The following is a 20,939-nucleotide window of genomic DNA, read 5'->3' as shown; positions in this document are numbered from 1 at the left end:
TAAACAAATGTGGTTTCTACTGATAAATGAGATGTACAAACGATGGCATAAGGAGATGACGAGCAGATAGGAGGCAATCTGTAATTTCGATTAGACATTAATGAGAGAGCTAGGACGGATTTAGTCAATATAATTATTTGTTCAGCACTTTTGACATGTATAGTTACAGAATTCAGAACATGGGCCGTTCTTACAGTATTCTCCCTGTTCACCAAGTCAGAACCATAGGATATATAAAGGGGGCGTATACAGTGCCTTGCAAAAGTATTCATCCCCCTTGGTGTTTTTCCTATTTTGTTGCGTTATAACCTGTAATTTAAAAGGATTTTTATTTGGATTGCATGTAATGGACATACACAAAATATGAAGTGAAATGACAAAAATAACTTGTTAAAACGGAAAAGTGGTCTGTGCATATGTATTCAACCCCTTCACTATGAAACCCGAAATAAGATCTGGTGCAACCAATAATCTTCAGAAGTCCCATGATTAGTTAGATTGCACACAGGTGGACTTCATTTAAGTGTCACATAATCTGTCACATGATCTCAGTATATATACACCTGTTCTGAAAGGCCCCAGAGTCTGCAACACCACTAAGCTAGGGGCACCACCAAACAAGCGGCACCATGAAGACCAAGGAGCTCTCCAAACAGGTCAGGGACAAAGTTGTGGAGAAGTACAGATCAGGGTTGGGTTATAAAAAATATCAGAAACTTTGAATATCCCGCAGAGCACCATTAAATCCATTATTAAAAAATGGAAATAATATGATACCACAACAAACCTGCCAAGAGAGGGCCGCCCACCAAAACTCACAGACCAGGCAAGGAGGGAATTAATCAGAGAGGCAACAAAGAGACCAAAGATCAGCCTGAAGGAGCTGCAATGCTCCACATTGGAGATTGGATTATCTGTCCATAGGACCACTTTAAGCTATACACTCCACAGAGCTGGGCTTTCGAGAAGAGTGGCCAGAAAAAAGCATTTGCTTAAATAAAAAAATAAGCAAACACGTTTGGTGTTTGCCAAAAGGCATGTGGGAGACTCCCCAAACATATGGAAGAAGGTACTCTGGTCAGACGAGACTAAAATTGAGCTTTCTGGCCATCAAGGAAAACACTATGTCTTGTGCAAACCCAACACCTCTCATCACCCCAAGAAACCATCCCCACAATGAAGCTTGGTGGTGGCAGCATCATGCTGTGGGGATGTTTTTCATCAGCAGGGACTGGGAAACTGGTCAGGAGTTTTGTATTTTACTAGGCAAGTCAGTTAAGAACAGTTTTGCCTTGAAGAATGGGCAAAAATCCCAGTGGCTAGATGTGCCAAGCTTTCAGAACACTGAGCCAATCACGTCCCAACTAGAGAACATTACCAACCTGGCTTCCCCATCACCACAGAAAGCACAGAGCAAAGCTGAAACACCTGCATTTTGGAGATCCCTTACTCAAGAAAGCAAAAAAGAGACCATGCAGCTTTATTAACTGAATAATTAAAAAATATATATATATTTATATGTGACAGGCAATGCCACTGCTGAATAAAACTGCAACTTTAAATCAATATAGTGTTTGTGTTTGAATTAAGATGCAGGATTAAGACGTCAAATCTGCTGCCACCCACAAGATGCAGTAGTGATAAAGTCCGGAGAATGTGGAGTTTCTTATCATTCATCAAACTGAAAGTACTACCTTTAGATTCATACTGTTACTGTAAGGTCACCGTAGTTCCATTTTTAGCGACGTTCCAATTCCCTTTTCACTTCTGCATTTATAGTTGATTTGGTGTTCAGCAGCGTAAGTGTCTGACCACTAAAGAGAACGCAAGTTCTACAGCTACAGTAGGTAGGAAATGTATTAACTCACAGGATTTCTGCCCTTCTATTCTTTCTCTCCTAGACCAGGATAGCTCTGATCTGTGACCCTTGTAACATGACATCATAACTCTTAATATACATATTGCACCCCTTTAGAGAACAGTTAGTCATGGTATGGCTGTGCTGTTGATGATAACTGAAGGGTAGGGAAACAATGACTGACACATGTCTGTTTATAAATGTACAGGATTATAAATGTATACATTTATAAAGGTTTCTAAAATGTAAAGATGTTTATCATCATGCTATGCAACCATAGATAGGGCATGAAACAACAACAAAAACATTTTGTGTTGTCTAATTCTGCAGTTTGCAAGCTGGATTGCAGTTTTTATGGGTTGCAGTTTTTGTGACCTTCGTTGTCTTGGGTAAGTAGCTAGTAAGAAAAACATATCGTTATTGTTACGAATCCCTTTTGGCCCGACAGTCTAGGGGGGATGGTAATGAGACTCGTAACATAACTCATGCAAATTATTATTGTGACAAAGGAAAAGTGTGAACGAAATAAGCACGACAACTGAAATCTACCGTCAAACTCTAGGTTTATTTATAAACACACGGTAATGGGGGGAGCAGGAAAAGGGGCTGAGCTGGACCCAAGGAAAGAAACAATAAGTATTCAAAAACACCCCTAAGCTAGACTAGCCTACTTTAACAACAGCTAACTAACTAACCAAAAATACAGTGGGTGGTCCGCCCAGTTCTAACTAGTGTATTTAACAAAGTTCACCTACGGGTAGTGTATGCCCATGGGCGACTTGTCTTGGTTTCCCCCTTTTCCACCAGCAATCAAACACAAACACCATAACCAAAAACAATACTCACAGGTGATGACAAAGTGCTATGAGGTGCTTAAACAAAAGAGAGGTTAAGACACAAAGCGAGAGTGAAACACAGAGACCTACAGACATGGCATTTACAGAGAGATTGAGCTGAGCTGAGCTGGGCTCTAGAACAAACAAATGGGGTTTTTAAACCATGGGGAAGGAACTGTGATAGGTCAGGAAATTGGAGGAGGTGTGTCTTCTGATTGATGATTGATTGGGGAGTGATGATTTTCACCTGTGAGGGGAGAAGGAGAGAAAAGAAACACACACACAGGATACACACACACACACAGGATAACTGTATCCGTAACACTCCCACCCTTAAAAGAGCAACCCTAGGGGTTGCGACTACAGTATTTCAATTAATACTCCCAACAAAGCAACAACCTTGCAAAACATGCAGAAATCATTTTCACACACGAGACAAAGCATCTGCCAACACATTATCAGAACCCTTTTTGTGGCGGATCTCCAAATTATAATTTTGTACAATCAGCGCCCAACGCATAAGGCGCTGGTTCTGGTTGTACATTCGGTGGAGAAAAACTAAGGGGTTATGGTCAGTATATACAATCACGGGTGGGGCACTGGAACCAATATATACTTCAAAGTATTGCAGAGCCAACAACAAAGCAAGAGCTTCTTGTTCTATTGTCGCATAGTTTGTTTGACATTTATTAAATTTACGTGAAAAATAACAAACGGGATGATCCACTCCACTCTTGTCCTGCTGCAGTAGAACAGCACCAGCACCTCTGGCACTAGCATCTACCTCAAGTTTGAACGGTTGTTCAAAATCAGGAGCAGCAAGTACAGGTGTACTACATAAGAGTGCTTTCGCTGATTCAAAAGCTCTCTTACAATCAGGGGACCACTCAAATGATCTAGCCGGACTAAGCAAATCGGTCAATGGAGCAACTACCGCAGAGAAATTTTTACAGAAGCTACGGTAGTAGCCAACCATCCCTAAAAAGCGGCGTAGCTCTCGTCTGGTGGTAGGTGCAGGGAATGCAGTTATAGCCAAGACCTTGGCATTAACAGGGCGCACCTGTCCATGGCCAACCTCTTTACCGAGATAGGTAACAGTAGCCTTCCCAAACTCGCACTTTGCCAAGTTCACGGTTAGAGAAGCAGCTGCCAACCGTTCACATACTACCCTTATCGAGTCAACATGATCTGACCACTCAGACGAATAAATCACTAGGTCATCAAGGTATGCACTACAATTAGGAACGCCAGCTAATACGGAGTTAACCAGTCGTTGGAAGGTGGCTGGTGCATTTCGCATCCCAAAAGCCATGACTGAGTACTGTAGGAAGTTGTCTGGGGTCACAAAGGCAGAAATCTCAGAAGCACGTGAAGTTAACGGAACCTGCCAGTAACCTTTTAAGAGGTCTAACTTAGTTACGTACTTAGCAGCACCAATAGTGTCGATACAGTCGTCCAGTCGGGGTAACGGGAACGAATCTGGCATAGTGACAGAATTTACCTTTCGATAATCCGTACATAACCTGGACGTACCATCAGGTTTAGGAACCAAAATGCAAGGAGAACTCCAAGGGCTTGAACTTGGCTTAGCCAGGTCATTCTCCAACAAATATCTCACCTCATCCCTCATTATCTTCCTCTTGGAAGCGTTGATACGATATGGGTGTTGCTTGATAGGTGTAGCATTTCCAACATTAATGTCATGTTCCAACACATTTGTGCGAGTAGGAACGTCATTAAAGAGACATGGAAAACTGTGTAGTAGCCTCACAATATCATTGGCCTGTCCATCCGTTAAATGAACCAGACCGGATTGGATAGACAGCAGCATTTCTGAGTTGGGCAATCTAACACACTGCTGCTGAGTATTGCGCAACTCCAAGCCATCATCATCAATATGACAGTCCACTATCATAGCAGTAGTAGCAGAGGAGACAGCAGTACCTTCCTCTGTTTTTGAACTCTCTAACTGTGTGATGGGTCGGGTGTGGTAAGCTTTCAACATGTTAATGTGACACACACGAGATTGGCGTTGTCTATCAGGAGTTTGAAGCGCATAGTCAGTTTCACTTATTTTCTTTTCAATTAAATAAGGACCCGAGAAACGAGCTGACAGTGAAGATCCTGGAACAGGTAATAACACCAGTACTTGGTCACCTGGCTGTAGTGGACGAGAAACAGCCTCTTTATCATATTGTCTTTTCATGCTCCTCTGTGAGGAAGACAGAGCTTCCTTTGCGAGAGCACAAGCTTGGTGTAGGCGCTCACGAAAGCGACTAACGTAGTCCAACACATTCTCATCTCTGGTACACAACTCTTGGGACAAGAACTGTTCTTTAAGGACTTTCATTGGTCCTCTCATTGTGTGACCAAACACCAGTTCAGCCGGGCTGAAACCTAGGGACTCCTGCACAGTTTCACGAGCAGCAAACAAAACTAGAGGAACTCCCTCATCCCAATCTTCCTCAGATTCCAAACAATATTTACGTAGCATAGACTTCAGTGTCTGATGCCATCTTTCAAGTGCACCCTGAGACTCTGGGTGATAGGCGCTTGACACACGGTGCGTAATTGACAAGGATTTTAACACCTGCCTGAAGAGCTTGGATAGGAAATTGGTACCTTGATCGCTTTGTACCACCCTAGGTAACCCGAATGTCGTGAAGAATTTTATTAAGGCTTTACTCACTACCGGGGCTGTAATCCTTCTCAGAGGAATGGCCTCGGGGTATCTTGTAGCCATACACATTATCGTTAACAAAAACTGGTTACCCGATTTTGTCTTCGGTAACGGTCCGACACAATCAACCACCACATGCTCGAATGGTTCACCTATGACAGGTATGGGACAAAGAGGAGCGGGAGGAATAACCTGATTTGGTTTTCCTATTATCTGACATGTGTGGCATGTCCGACAGAACTGAGCCACATCTTGTTTTAAACCCGGCCAAAAGAAATGTCGAAGGATCCGATCATAAGTTTTTGTGATTCCTAAATGACCAGACCACTGGTGATCATGAGCAAGGGATAACACATTTTGTCGAAAGGCTGTAGGAATTACTATTTGGTAAACAGCATTCCAATCTCCATCCGCGTCAACATGGGATTTCCATTTACGCATGAGGAGATTACCATCAATGAAGTAAGCCACGTTCTTCTTCTTTACATCTTCCAATGAGACAACACTAGAAAAACATTTAGCAAGCTTGTTGTCAACCTTTTGGTTAGCAATCAGCTGCTCACGAGTGACTGGTAACTGTATTGCATCAGCAATAAGTTCAACGTTCTTTGATTCTTTCCTAGGCTGTTTGTCAGAGGTGATCAGCTTCTCAGAGGTATCACACAATCCATCCTCTTGATCAACCTCTTTGAACAGAACAGTGTTCGACAAATCTATCTCATCACCCTCTTGTCGTGCCTGAGCACGAGTGACGGCACAAGCGGGGAACACATGTGGATAATTCTGTGCCAGCTCATTCGAGAGAGAGTGGTCACTTTTATCCAATACTTCCAATACGGGTACTACATTTCCTCCGGCAATATCGTTACCCATTATGAAGGTCACACCTTTCACTGGCAACATAGGGCGTACCCCACTCTGAATATTCCACTGATTAACTCAGAGTGTACTTTCACAAAGTGCAATGGCACTGGGACAAAACCCATTTCAATACCCTGCACTAACACACTGGAACCACAGTATGTATCATCAGATAAGGGCAACACATCAGACAATATAAACGACTGCGCCGCACCAGTATCTCTAAGGATTTTAACCGGACGCTGAGACGCTTCGTCATTCGTTAGGGACACAAACCCCTCGAAAATGAATGGTTCATAACTGCGGTCGGGGACTGAGACTTTCAAACTACAGTTACCCTGAGGCACCTGTTTTGTTGCAGACCTCACAACCGTACGAATTAGAGCAACACCTGTTGGTGGCTTGGCACGAAGAGGCATCCCTTGTTTGCGTTTAAGCAGGAAGCAATCATTAATCATATGTCCTACTTTATGACAATAGAAACATGGACGCTCATTCTTCTGGCGTGCTTGACATACTACTGCTGGCCGACTAGGACTAAAGGTAGGAAACTCAGTGGCTCTACTCTCAGTTTGAGCCGAAAACACACTCTTGTGCGTCAACACAAACTCGTCTGCCAACACAGACGCTTCTGCCAGGGTGGATACTTTCTGTTTGTTTAGGTAAACTACAATGCGTTCGGGTAAGCAATTTTTAAACTCTTCCAACAAGATTAACTCCCGGAGAGAGTTGAAATCAGTTACCTTACTAGCAGCATGCCATTTATCAAACAGATTTCCCTTGTCTCTAGCAAATTCCACATAAGTCTTACTAGAAGACTTTCTATGAGACCTAAATCTCTGTCGGTATGCCTCAGGCACAAGCTCATAGGCACGAAGAACAGTAGCTTTGACCACTTCATAATTCAAACTGTCCTCCAGAGGTAGCGCTGACAAAACCTCTTGGGCTTTACCAGTTAATTTACACTGAAGTAATAGGCACCAAACCTCTTCAGGCCATTTCAATGCTACGGCTATACGCTCAAATACACAAAAATAGGAGTCAACCTCTGACTCTCTGAACAAAGGTACTAAGGCAATCTGCCTACTAATGTCAAACGTGTTTGAGGACACAGCAGGTGAGGACGGCTCACAAACAGGCACAGTAGGACCGGAGGCTAGCCTCGCTGTCTCTGCCTCAAGTTCCATCTGGCGCATTTTGAACTCCAACTGCCTTTGTTCTCTGTCTGCCTCAATTTTACACATCTCCAAATGCCGTTGTTCTCGTTCTTTTTCTGCCTCTATTTTACACATCTCCAACTGGAGAGTCTCTCGCCTAATTTGGGCTCTCTCTTCCACCTCCAGTTGGAACTGTGCTAAACGGACATCCCTCCTGGCATCACCATTTGACAGTGGGGAGAGTGGATCAAAATGGGACAATGTGGCTGGTGTTTTAGCCTCTCCCTCATTATCAGACACCAATGGTCTTACAGGAGCAGCAACATCCGCTACAGGGGTAGTAGGCTCAGGCAGCGGTAACACAAGCACCTGCTCTTCCAACAATACATTTAATACTATCCGTTTCACCTCCGCCTTAACTAAACTCTGCGGAATCGATACTGAATAATGGTCAGCCAAGGTCATTAAATCAACTCTACGACATTTGTCAAAAACCTCCCACGAAGGGTTATCCAAAAAGATTTCAAATCAAAAGTAGTCATTTTTACACTACTTCACAAGTGCCAAAGGAAATAGCAAACACTAATGCTACTTCAGCTATGACGCTCAACACTGAACTATACCACTACAACAATCTACATGAGCGGCATGGGTGTCAGTTATGACATATCCCGGACGAGGCTCCACTTATGTTACGAATCCCTTTTGGCCCGACAGTCTAGGGGGATGGTAATGAGACTCGTAACATAACTCATGCAAATTATTATTGTGACAAAGGAAAAGTGTGAACGAAATAAGCACGACAACTGAAATCTACCGTCAAACTCTAGGTTTATTTATAAACACACGGTAATGGGGGGAGCAGGAAAAGGGGCTGAGCTGGACCCAAGGAAAGAAACAATAAGTATTCAAAAACACCCCTAAGCTAGACTAGCCTACTTTAACAACAGCTAACTAACTAACCAAAAATACAGTGGGTGGTCCGCCCAGTTCTAACTAGTGTATTTAACAAAGTTCACCTACGGGTAGTGTATGCCCATGGGCGACTTGTCTTGGTTTCCCCCTTTTCCACCAGCAATCAAACACAAACACCATAACCAAAAACAATACTCACAGGTGATGACAAAGTGCTATGAGGTGCTTAAACAAAAGAGAGGTTAAGACACAAAGCGAGAGTGAAACACAGAGACCTACAGACATGGCATTTACAGAGAGATTGAGCTGAGCTGAGCTGGGCTCTAGAACAAACAAATGGGGTTTTTAAACCATGGGGAAGGAACTGTGATAGGTCAGGAAATTGGAGGAGGTGTGTCTTCTGATTGATGATTGATTGGGGAGTGATGATTTTCACCTGTGAGGGGAGAAGGAGAGAAAAGAAACACACACACAGGATACACACACACACACAGGATAACTTTATCCGTAACAGTTATCATACCGCATCATCTTTCATTGACAAAACTCCTCTACTTCTCCACATAGGTTCTGTGTACGCTGATGACTGCCCAGTGAAACGTGTCATCCCTATCCACATGATAATTTCTGGATCTTTCGGTCTCCTCTATGTATTCTTCTCCTGCTGCAAGGACCGTGTTGTGTGCCAACATTTGTCTTAACTATTTTGGTTCATGATCATAATCTGGCTCATTATTGGTACGAGACATCAAATTACGATACATGTTGCCTGGTTTGAATATTTTTTAAATGCTTCCTTCCTCACACCTTTCCTCCCTCCTTTCTTTGAGGTAATCACTGATATGTTTCTGTATTGCTTCCAACAATCCAATATTATCAGCTCAGTGATTACTTGAAGGAAGGAAGGTAGGAAGGAATGTAGGAATGTACTGAAACTGTCATTTCAGCAAGCACCATCTCAGATTGTTCTGAAATCATTTCTGTAGTTAGAAACAGATAAGATTAGGATTTCTGCAGCATTATTTTGTTGAAAAATAATTTGATCTCTGAGAAGCTAATTGATTGCCAAATTGCCCATTTTAATTTATAGTATTCATATAATATTCTATAAATATAGTCTGATTTGGACCAAACTTTTATCTAACTTAGCCTTAACTCGACACTGCACAAAACTACACAAGATCTCTCAAACTGTGTACATTGATTACATTTCCTACTGCTTTGTCTACAGGCCATTTTTGGACCTTCTCTGTATTCCAACCCAACTACGCACGGAAAGAGATCATCGGCAACATAGTATACTGCAACAAATCTCTATACCTCTTTGTGGCCTCTACCACCATCATATTGGACATTATTATATGTATGTGGGGCTTGTGTTTTTTGATGTATGTAAATGCTGCATACTTTGTCTGGTCTGCTGTGTCTCTTTATGCAAGTCTGACAATGTCAAACCTGTGCAGGTTGTTGAGCCTTTGAGGGTTGTGGAGACTGAGGACTGTGTTGAACCTAAGGAGTGTGTGGGGACTGACGGAAGTGTGGGGACTGACCTGTGTGTGGGGACTGAGGTTTGTATGGGGATTGAGGTGTGTGTGGAGACTCAGGAGAGTGTGGGGCATGATGAGAGTGTGAGACATGAAGAGAGTGTGGAGTATGTGGAGAGTGTGGAGTATAAGGAGTATGTGGTAACTGGGCAGAGTGAGTCCAACACTGCTCATTATTAATGCAATTCACTATTCACAATACCAATAGTAATTTACATGAATTTGTCTATTTTGGGGTGTGAGATAATGTAAAAATGTAGATGTCATCATAGAAAATAAGCAATCAATGGGTCAATTTGTGCCATTATGTTGCCAAAAATCTGAAGATTAAAATAAAAATATTAATTCCCACTTTGATTTTCAAGATTTAAAATGTACCTTGGTAGACAAATATTTTCGTTACCATTTTTGAGCAGAATGATAATAATTTGGCTAATAGGCTGCTGTTCCACTTCACAAAACCCGCCCTGAAATAGTTTAGTGGAACGGCCCATCAAAGAAAACTCACACCCAAAGAAAATGGACTGGTGTGTTAAAATGCCTGGGCTGACTATTGGTCCGATTTTGCCCCAGCTGTAGTTCGTAAATCATTACAATTATAATAACTAACTGGATCAAATTGTGTGACCATCATCTTAGTGCTTGACAAATACTAGGCCTAAGCACAACGCCTCTCCCCTATTTGACCTAGATAGTTTGTGTACATATTAATATGTAGGCTAAGTGTGACCGATGTGAAATGGCTAGCTAGTTAGAGGTGGTGCCCGCTAATAGCATTTCAATCGGTGAAGTCACTCACTTTGAGACCTTGAAATAGTGGTTCCCCTTGCTCTGCAAGGGCTGCGCATTTTGTGGAGCGATGGGTAACGATGCACCGAGGGTGACTGTTGATGTGTGCAGAGGGTCCCTGGTTCGAGCCCAGGTTGGGGCGAGGAGAGGGACAGACTAAAGTTATACTGTTACATAAGTGTGCCTTTTGTAAGAAATAAAATAATTTATGTAGTTCTGTCCTTGAGCTGTTGTCAAATCAAATCTAATTTTATTTGTCACATACACATGGTAAGCAGATGTTAATGCGAGTGTAGAGAAATGCTTGTGCTTCTAGTTCCGACAATGCAGTAATAACCAACGAGTAATCTCGCTAACATTTCCAAAACTACTACCTTATACACATAAGTGTAAAGGGATAAAGAATATGTACATAAAGATTTATGAATGAGTGATGGTACAGAGCGGCATAGGCAAGATGCAGTAGGTGGTATCGAGTACAGTATATACATATGAGATGAGTATGTAAACAAAGTGGCATAGTTTAAAGTGGCTAGTGATACATGTATTACACAAAGATGCAGTAGATGATATAGAGTACAGTATATACGTATACCTATGAGATAAATAATGTAGGGTATGTAAACATAATACTAAGTAGCATTGTTTAAAGTGGCTAGTGATATATTTTACATCAATTCCCATCAATTCCCATTATTAAAGTGGCTGGAGTTGAGTCTGTGTGTTGGCAGCAGCCACTCAATGTTAGTGGTGGCTGTTTAACAGTCTGATGGCCTTGAGATAGAAGCTGTTTTTCAGTCTGATGCACCTGTACTGACCTCGCCTTCTGGACGATATCGGGGTGAACAGGCAGTGGCTCGGGTGGTTGTTGTCCTTGATGATCTTTATGGCCTTCCTGTGACATCGGGTGGTGTAGGTGTCCTGGAGGGCAGGTAGTTTGCCCCCGGTGATGCGTTGTGCAGACCTCACTACCCTCTGGAGAGCCTTACGGTTGTGGGAGGTGCAGTTGCCGTACCAGGCGGTGATACAGCCCGACAGGATGCTCTCGATTGTGCATCTGTAGAGGTTTGTGAGTGCTTTTGGTGACAAGCCGAATTTCGTCAGCCTCCTGAGGTTGAAGAGGCGCTGCTGCGCCTTCTTCACGATGCTGTCTGTGTGAGTGGACCAATTCAGTGTGTCTGTGATGTGTAAACCGAGGAACTTAAAACTTACTACCTTGCCACTATTGTTCCACTACTGTCCCATCGATGTGGATAGGGGGGTGTTCCCTCTGCTGTTTCCTGAAGTCCAAAATCATCTCCTTAGTTTTGTTGACGTTGAGTGTGAGGTCTATTAATGTTCTGTATTATGTCATGTTTCATGTGGACCCCAGGAGGAGTAGCTGCTGCTTCACGAGCACAGAGGCTGCTGCCTATATACACAGACTTGAAATCCCTAGTCACTTTAATAATGTCACTTTAATAATGTTTACATATGTTGCGTTACTCTACTCATATGTATATACTGTATTATATGCTGTTCTACTGTATCTTAGCCAATGCCGCTCTGACATTGCTCGTCCATTGAATTGATAAAATGTGTGTTGTGTTCTTCCACAATAAAAAGGCCAGGGCTTCGAGACTGGTGTGTTTCATTTGACCTACTCTATTTAAGTTGGCATAATTCAAATGGTTGCCAATCTATTCAAATGAAGTTGTGCTGCCTTACTGTAACATTGTAAATTGTCAGTCGCCCGTACCGTTTCGATAAGGTAGCCAACAGTAGCTTGTTATCTTGGCTGCTTTCAGTCGCCCGCAGCACCAGATGAGGGACCTCAAGAGCATGTGCTGTCGAGAGCGGTGGCTCGGTCAGTTGATGAGAAATGGTGTAATTTAATTATTTTCTGACTTTCCTCAAGCGTAGATCTCTCAGTAGTCGTGTTTACTTCACTGACACACGCACAACCAAGGTAAGTTGACCATCAAAGTTGACCATCAAATACATGTGACATGTTTTGCCAAATTCTGTAAAGGTTTTTAATTGATCTTTTTTTATCATAGCCTACATTCTATTGCCGACAATCCATGGATGCGCGTTCATTGGACATAGAGTAGCCGAAAGAATAAGAGGCTGATCATTACTGGTTATCAATTGTCTGCATAGGTTCTTGGTTATTGGTATTAACTTAATATTATTAAATGACATTGTAGTAGCTAAATATTATTAATTGTAATGTAGAACTGTCCTACTGTGTTTTATTGAAAAAGATATAGTCTGTGATGGACTAACAAAATGCTAACGTGAACAAGTGTGACAGGTCAGGTTACTTCACTATTTCATGTAACTTCAACCAAACATAAAACTTTGTATGAAAACACAACGAGAGGTGACATTGCAAAGCTAAGAACATAAAATATAGGTCAGGGCCAGCAAAGACAGACAGGTGTGTGTATAGTTATGGGATTGGTGATTGTGTGATTGATGTTTGTGTCAACTTTTCATGGCAGATATACAGTGCATTCAGAAAGGATTAAGACCCATTGACTTTTTCTACATTTTGTTAAGTTACAGCCGTGTTCTAAAATTGATTAAATAATTATCCCCCCTCTAATCCACAGACAATACCACATAATGACAAAACAAAAACTGAAATATTACATTTACATAAGTATTCAGATCTTTTACTCAGTACTTTGTAGAAGCACCTTTGGCAGCGATTACAGCCTTGAGTCTTCTTGGGTATGGCGCTAAAAGCTTGGCACACCTGTATTTGGGGAGTTTTTCCAATTATTCTCTGCAGATCTTCTCAAGCTCTGTCAGGTTGGATGGGGAGCGTTGCTGCATACCTATTTCCAGGTCTCAAGATGTTCGATTGGGTTCAAGTTCAGGCTCTGGCTGGGCCACTCAAGGACATTCAGAGACCTGTCCGAAAGCCACTCCTGCATTGTTTTGGCTGTGTGCTTAAGGTCGTTGTCCAGATGGAAGGTGAACATTCGCCCCAGTCTGAGGTCCTGAGCGCTCATGAGGAGGTTTTCATCAAGGATCTCTCTGATCTCTCTCCGTTCATCTTTCCCTCGATCCTGACTAGTCTCCCAGTACTTGACGCTGAAAATCATCCCCACAGCACAATGCTGCCACCACCATGCTTCACCGTAGGGAAGGTGCCAGGTTTCCTCCCGACGTGATGCTTGCCAATCTTATCTCAGAGCTCTACGGACAATTCCTTCGACCTCATGGCTTGGTTTTTGCTTTGACATGCACAGTCAACTGTGGGACCTTATATAGACAGGCGTGTGCCTTTCCAAATCATGTCCAATCAATTGGATTTACCACAGGTGGACTCCAATTAAGTTATAGAAACATCTCAAGGATAATCAATGGAAACAGGATGCACCTGAGCTCAATTTCGAGTCTCATTGCAAAGGGTCTGAATACGTATGTGAATATGTTATTTCTGTTTTTAGTTTTTATAAATTTGCAAACATTTCTAAAAACCTCTTTTTGATTTGTCATTATGTGTGGAGATTGATGAGAAAAAGGTTTTATTTAATCCATTTTAGAATAAGGCTGTAATGAAACAAATTGTGGAAAAAGGGAAGGGGTCTGAATACTTTCCGAATGCACTTTACGTTTGTATAAATGGTAGATAACATCATATCTCAACATCACAAACATGAGATGTATAGGTGACATCATGTATGTTTATACATACAGTACAAGTCAAAAGTTTGGACACACCTACTCATTCAAGGATTTCTTTATTTTTAATATTTTCAACATTGTAGAATAATTGTGAAGACATCAACTTTGAAATAACACATATGGTATCATGTAGTAACCAAAAAAAGTGTTAAACAAATCAAAACATATTTTAATATTTGAAATTCTTCAAAGTAGCCACCCTTTGCCTTTATGACAGCTTTGCACACTCTTGGCATTCTCTCAGCCAGCATTACCTAGAATGCTTTTCCAACAGTCTTGAATTAGTTCCCATACTTGCTGAGCACTTTTTGGCTGCTTTTCCTTCCCTCTGCGGTCCAACTCATCCCAAACCATCTCAATTGGATTGAGGTCGGGTGATTGTGGAGGCCAGGTCATCTGATGCAGCACTCCATCACTCTCCTTCTTGGTCAAATAGCCCTTACATAGCCTGGAGGTGTATTGGGTCATTGTCCTGTTGAAAAACAAATGATAGTCCCACTATGCGCAAACCAGATGGGATGGCATATCTCTGCAGAATGCTGTGGTAGCCATGCTGGTTAAATGTGCCTTGAATTCTAAATAAATCACTGACAGTGTCACCAGCAAACCACCCCAACACCATCACACCTCCTCCTCCATGCTTCACGGTGGGAACCACACATGCAAAGATAATTTGTTCACCTACTCTGCGTCTTCCAAAGACATGGCAGTTGGAACCAAAAATTTCAATTTAGACTCATCAGACCAAAGGACAGATTTCCACCGGTCTAATGTCCATTGCTCGTGTTTCTTGGCCCAAGCAAGTCTCTTCTTCTTATTGGTGTCCTTTAGTAGTGGTTTCTCTAATAACTGGTAACTCTAATGAACTTATCCTCTGCAGCAGAGGTAACTCTGGCTCTTCCTTTCCAGTGGCGGTCATCATAAGAGCCAGTTTCATCATAGCGCTAATTGGTTTTTGTGACTGCACTAGAAGAAACTTTCAAAGTTCTTGAAATTTTACAGATTGACTGACCTTCATGTCTTAAAGTAATGATGGACTGTCGTTTCTCTTTGCTTATTTGAGCTGTCTTTTACCAAATAGGGCTATCTTCTGTATACCACCCCTACCTTGTCACAACACAACTGATTGGCTCAAACGCATTAAGAAGGAAATGAATTCCACTATTCCATTAAGTGTCACCTGTTAATTGAAATGCATTCCAGGCGATTACCTCATGAAGCTGGTTGAGAAAATGCCAAGAGTGTGCAAATCTGTCATCAAGGGTGGCTACTTTGAGGAATCTCAAACATAAAATATTGTTTTGATTTGTTTAACACTTTTTTGGTTACTACATGATTCCATATGTGTCATTTCATAGTTTTGATGTCTTCACTATTATTCTACAAGGTAGAAAATAGTAAAAATAAAGAAAACCCTTGAATGAGTAGGTGTGTCCAAACTTTTAACTTGTACTGCATGTATACTTTGGGTGCAAGAGGTCCTCTGTCCAGTGTCTGTTTTCTTTTGCCCATTTAAATCTTTTATTTTTATTTGCCGGTCTGAGATATGGCTTTTTATTTGCAACTCTGCCTAGAAGGTCAGCATTCCTGAGTCGCCTCTTCACTGTTGACGTTGACGCTGGTGTTTTGCGGGCACTTTATTATTGAAGCTGCCAGTTGAGGACTTGTGAGGCGTCTGTTTCTCAAACTCGACACTCTAATGTACCTCTTGCTCAGTTGTGTACCGGGGCCTCCCACTCCTCTTTCTATTCTGGTTAGAGTCCGTTTACGCTGTTCTGTGAAGGGAGTAGTACACAGCGTTGTACGAGATCTTCAGTTTCTTGGCAATTTCTCACATGGAATAGCTTTAATTTCTCAGAACAAGAATAGACCGACGACTTTCGGAAGAAAGTTCTTTGTTTCTGAACATTTTGAGATGGCAATCGAACCCACAAATGCTGACGCTCCAGATACTCAACTAGTCTAAAGGCCAGTTGCATTGCTTCTTAAAACAGCACAAAAGTTGTCAGCTGTGCTAACATAATTTCAAAAAGGTTTTCTAATGATCAATTAGCCTTTTAAAATGATAAACTTGGATTAGCTAACACAACGTGCCATTGGAGCACATGAAGGATGGTTGATGATAATAGGCCTCTGTGTGCCCATGTAGATATTCCATAAAACATTGCTTGTTTCCAGCTACAATAGTAATTTACAAGATTAACAATGTCTACACTGTATTTCTGCTCAAGTTGATGTTATTTTAATGGACAAAATTGTGCTTTTCTTTCAAAAACAAAGACATTTCTAAGTGACCACAAACTTTTGGACGGCAGTGTATGTTTACTACTGAAATCATTACCTATCATCTCTTATCTATTATCTCTGTTGTGGCTAATTGAGAATTGTGAGAGCTATACATTACATTTCTATCTCCAATGTTCCAAGCGTTGTACACCACTGAATTAATACAGCTGTCCTATGTCGTGTTTGTGTCATGGCTCTCTATCGCCCTCTGTAGGACTGACTGTGTCGCACAAGATGGAGAGGGGAAATCTGCTGCAACACATGGGTCACCCTTCCAAACCAACCATTTCAGGTGGAATGAAATGCGTCCCATTGCATCACTTAAGAGTTGCTCAGGTCAATGGAATGGTGCATTTAGGGTCGAATCCTAACTTCCACTTAAAGCGCCCTTCCGCATTTGAAACAATAATATAGCTCTTGGTAAACAGCTGAAGGATGGGGCTGCAGAAATGTAACCACTATCGCATAATTCATAGACATGGCTATGGATGCAAGGACTGACTATCCATGCTATCGATTTACATTTACTTTATATACAAACATTGGAGTAAAATTCAAACAAGCTTATATTTTGGGTTCTGAGGATGACAGTTGAACTAAGCTCATGAGACATTTCTAAGTTATATTATTTAATAATCAATGGGTACATATCAGTAATATATAGATCCAAAAATGTATGTAGTAGCTGCAGATTACCACTTTAAGTCAAAGGGAAAATGTAGCTAAAATATGTAGAGTGGGTTTCGGGCAAAAATCTGAACCTCTATCTTCTCTCTCCCCCAGGTATCTCAAAACTACTTGCGTGTGTCATTCCTATCGCTCAGATCACCATAGGTGAGTAGCTGAAGTAATACTTTTATAATACACCTTCCTTACCATTGTTGTACACTTTGTAACCCCTTCTTGCTGCAACTGACTATCCCAAACTCTCCTACCCCTATGTATTACTTTATAGGTGCAGTGTACCTGTATGACTGCCCCCGGCAGCACTACATCCCCATTTACCTGGTGGTAATGGGGGCCTCCGGCCTGGCCCTAGCCCTGCTCTCCTGCCTATCATGTGCCCAGGACTCAGATGACATGGCCCCCAACCTCCTGAACCACCTCTGCACCACCTGGAGCACCCTGGCCTCCCTCTTCCTCTTCTGCTGGTTCATCAGCGGTGAGTCTGAGAGACCCGTGGGAGAGAGAAAGACGGTGTGGTAGGATAGAGAAAGAACACTGTGTGTGTGTGTGTGTGTGTGTGTGTGTGTGTGTGTGTGTGTGTGTGTGTGTGGGGGGGGGGAATAGGAAGAATAGAGAAGAGAGAGAGAGAGAGAGAGAGAGAGAGAGAGAGGAGGAGGAAGCGTTCCAGCACACTTTTAACCTCTTCCAAGAACTAACTGATTCCCACCAAAAATACAACGTATGTCAAGCTGTGACAGTGAAAGACTTGCGAAAATAACAGACTTGTGAGTTTTACACTCTGTTAGGAAACATTTACTTGACAAAATGACCGTCTTTTCAACTTCATACCAAAGGCCTCTCTCTCTCTCTCTCTCTCTCTCATATTTATATATATATATATATATATATATCGCCCTCTCTCTCTCTCTAGGTAACGTGTGGATCTACTCCATCTATCAGCCCAATTTCAACCAGACACTGACTGAGGACCCCTACTGCAACAAGACCCTGTACCTGTTTGCCTTCTGGACCACCACTCTAGCCTACGTTGTGCTGGGCCTTCTGCTGCTGGGGGAATGCTGTATGCTTGTCTGTGCCTTTATACTGGGCAAGAGGGACCCTGATGACAACAGATCATGAGGGAGAGGAGGGGAGGAGAAGAGACAACAATACAAGACAGGAGCAGAGGAAGATGGTATTGGAGAGGAGGAGAGGGGAGGAGAGGGTGTATAATGTTTACTAAACATTATAATCACAATTTCAGCAATATGACTGATTATGTTTAGTAATAATAGTAATAATAACATAATACAATGTTGAAGCAGTTGTTGTTACAGAGTACCAGTGTTGTATTGTGACTGGATCTCAAATTCACCATGCAGACTGATGAGAGAAAAATAAACTACCTGGACATTGTTGGATTCGGGGTTAAACTTGGAACATTGTTGAATTAAACTCAGAAGTATAGAAGTGCAGAAGTATAGGAACATATTCCCTCCGCAAGGCAATCAAACAAGCTAAGCATCAGTACAGACACAAAGTAGAGTCTCAATTCAACGGCTCAGACACGAGAGGTATGTGGCAGGGTCTACAGTCAATCACAGACAACAAAAAGAAAACCAGCCCCATCGGGGACCCCGATGTCTTGCTCCGAGACAAACTAAACAACTTCTTTGCTCGCTTTGAGGACAATACAGTGCCACCGACACGGTCCGCTACCAAAACATGCGGACTCTCCTTCACCGCAGCCAACGTGAGTAAAACATTTAAACGTGATAACCCTCGCTAGGCTGCCGGCCCAGACGGCATCCCTATCCGTGTCCTCAGAGCAGGCGCAGACCAGCTGGCTGGTGTGTTGACGGACATATTGACGGACGTATTCAATCAAAAATTATCCCAGTCTGCTGTTCCCACATGCTTCCAACATTGTTCCTGTTCCCAAGAAAGCTAAGGTAACTGAGCTAAACGACTATCGCCTCTTAGCACTCACTTCCGTCATCATGAAGTGCTTTGAGAGACTAGTCAAGGATCATATCACCTCCACCCTACCTGGCACACTAGACCCACTCCAATTTGCTTACCACCCCAAAAGGTCCACAGCTGATGCAATCGCAATCACACTGCACACTGCCCTAACCCATCTGGACAAGAGGAATACCTATGTAAGAATGCTGTTCATTGTCTACAGCTCAGCATTTTACACTATAGTACCCTCCAAACTCATCATTAAGCTCGAGACCCTGGGTCTCGACCCCACCCTGTGCAACTGGGTCCTGGACTTTCTGACGGGACGCCCCCGGGTGGTGAGGGTAGGAAACAACATCTCCACCCCGTGGATCTTCAACACTGGGGCCCCACAATGGGACAGCCTACAGGGAGGAGGTGAGGGCCCTTGGAGTGTGGTGTCATGAAAATAACTTCAAACTCAACGTTAACAAAATAAAGGAGATGATGTGGACTTCAGGAAACGGCAGAGTGAGCACCCCCTTATCCACATCGACAGGACAGTAGTGGGAAGGTGGAAAGTTTTAAATTCCTCGGCGTACACATCACAGACAAATTGAAATTGTTTACCCACACAGAAAGCGCTACTTCAACCTCAGGAGGCTGAAGAAATTTGGCTTGTCACCAAAAACACTCATAAACTTTTATCAACGTCTGGTATGGCAACTGCTACACCCACAACCGTAAGGCTCTCCAGAGGGTAGTGAGGTCTGCACAACACATCAATGCAAACTACCTTCCCTCCAGAACACCTACACCACCCGATGTTACCGGAAAGCTTAAAAGATCATCAAGGACAACAACCACCTGAGCCACTGCCTGTTCACCCCGCTATCATCCAGAGGGCGAGGTCAGTACAGGTGCATCAAAGATGGGACCGAGAGACTGAAAAATAGCTTCTATCTCAAGGCCATCAGACTGTTAAAGAGCGATCATTAACATTGAGTAGCTGCTGCCAACATACTGACTCAAATCTCTAGCCACTTTAATAATAAAAAATTGGATGTAATAAATGTATCACTAGTCACTTTAAACAATGCTACTTAATATAATGTTTACATACCCTACATTACTCGTCTCATATATATATACACTGTACTCTATACCATCTACTGCATCTTGCCTATGCCATTCGGTCATCGCTCATCCATATATTTATATGTACATATTGTTATTCATTCCTTTGTTGTTGTGAAATTGTTAGATTACTTGTTAGATATAACTACATCGTAGGAACTAGAAGCACAAGCATTTCACTACACTCGCATTAACATCTGCTAATCATGTGTATGTGAGCAATAACATTTGATCTGATTTGATTAGTTACAAAAGAGACATGAGGGGTGCCTTAATGAAGCTTGGGAGGGGCTGAGCGCAGGGAAAACAATCGCATGTGACAGTACTGATAATGGGAGAAACCGTTGAAGGCTCAAACCACTTAGTTCCCTGCTTAGCAAGAACGATGCAATGTTTAGTGATAAGGAGGAGGCTCCACCCAAAGTGGGGTATGAATACCACCACAGGGGAAGCCATGTCTTTGACTGAATACAGCTGTATCGACCCTTTGGGAAGAATTAAACTTGTCCGTGAGTTATTTACTCTGAAAATTAGAAGCAAACTACATGGATCATAATGGAGAATGATGCATTACACACAGACTAA

The 20,939-nt window shown here is 42.4% G+C and overlaps 1 protein-coding gene across 1 annotated transcript; it reads left to right on the top strand.

The window, feature by feature from the left end:
- Positions 1-629: 629 nt before the first annotated feature.
- On the top strand, positions 630-18,934 carry LOC135515510 (uncharacterized). The gene is made up of 6 exons (XM_064939133.1): positions 630-656; positions 9,771-10,005; positions 16,822-16,899; positions 17,391-17,441; positions 17,563-17,769; positions 18,205-18,934. The coding sequence occupies exons 1-6, from the start codon at positions 630-632 to the stop codon at positions 18,411-18,413; spliced, it is 807 nt and encodes a 268-aa protein (XP_064795205.1). The 3' UTR covers positions 18,414-18,934.
- Positions 18,935-20,939: the final 2,005 nt, after the last annotated feature.

This window comes from Oncorhynchus masou, chromosome 27 (assembly GCF_036934945.1).
Source record: "Oncorhynchus masou masou isolate Uvic2021 chromosome 27, UVic_Omas_1.1, whole genome shotgun sequence".
In the NCBI taxonomy this organism is placed as follows: Eukaryota; Metazoa; Chordata; class Actinopteri; order Salmoniformes; family Salmonidae; genus Oncorhynchus; species Oncorhynchus masou.
Note: the sequence above shows the minus strand (reverse complement) of the source record. Positions and strands in the feature narration are given on the sequence as shown.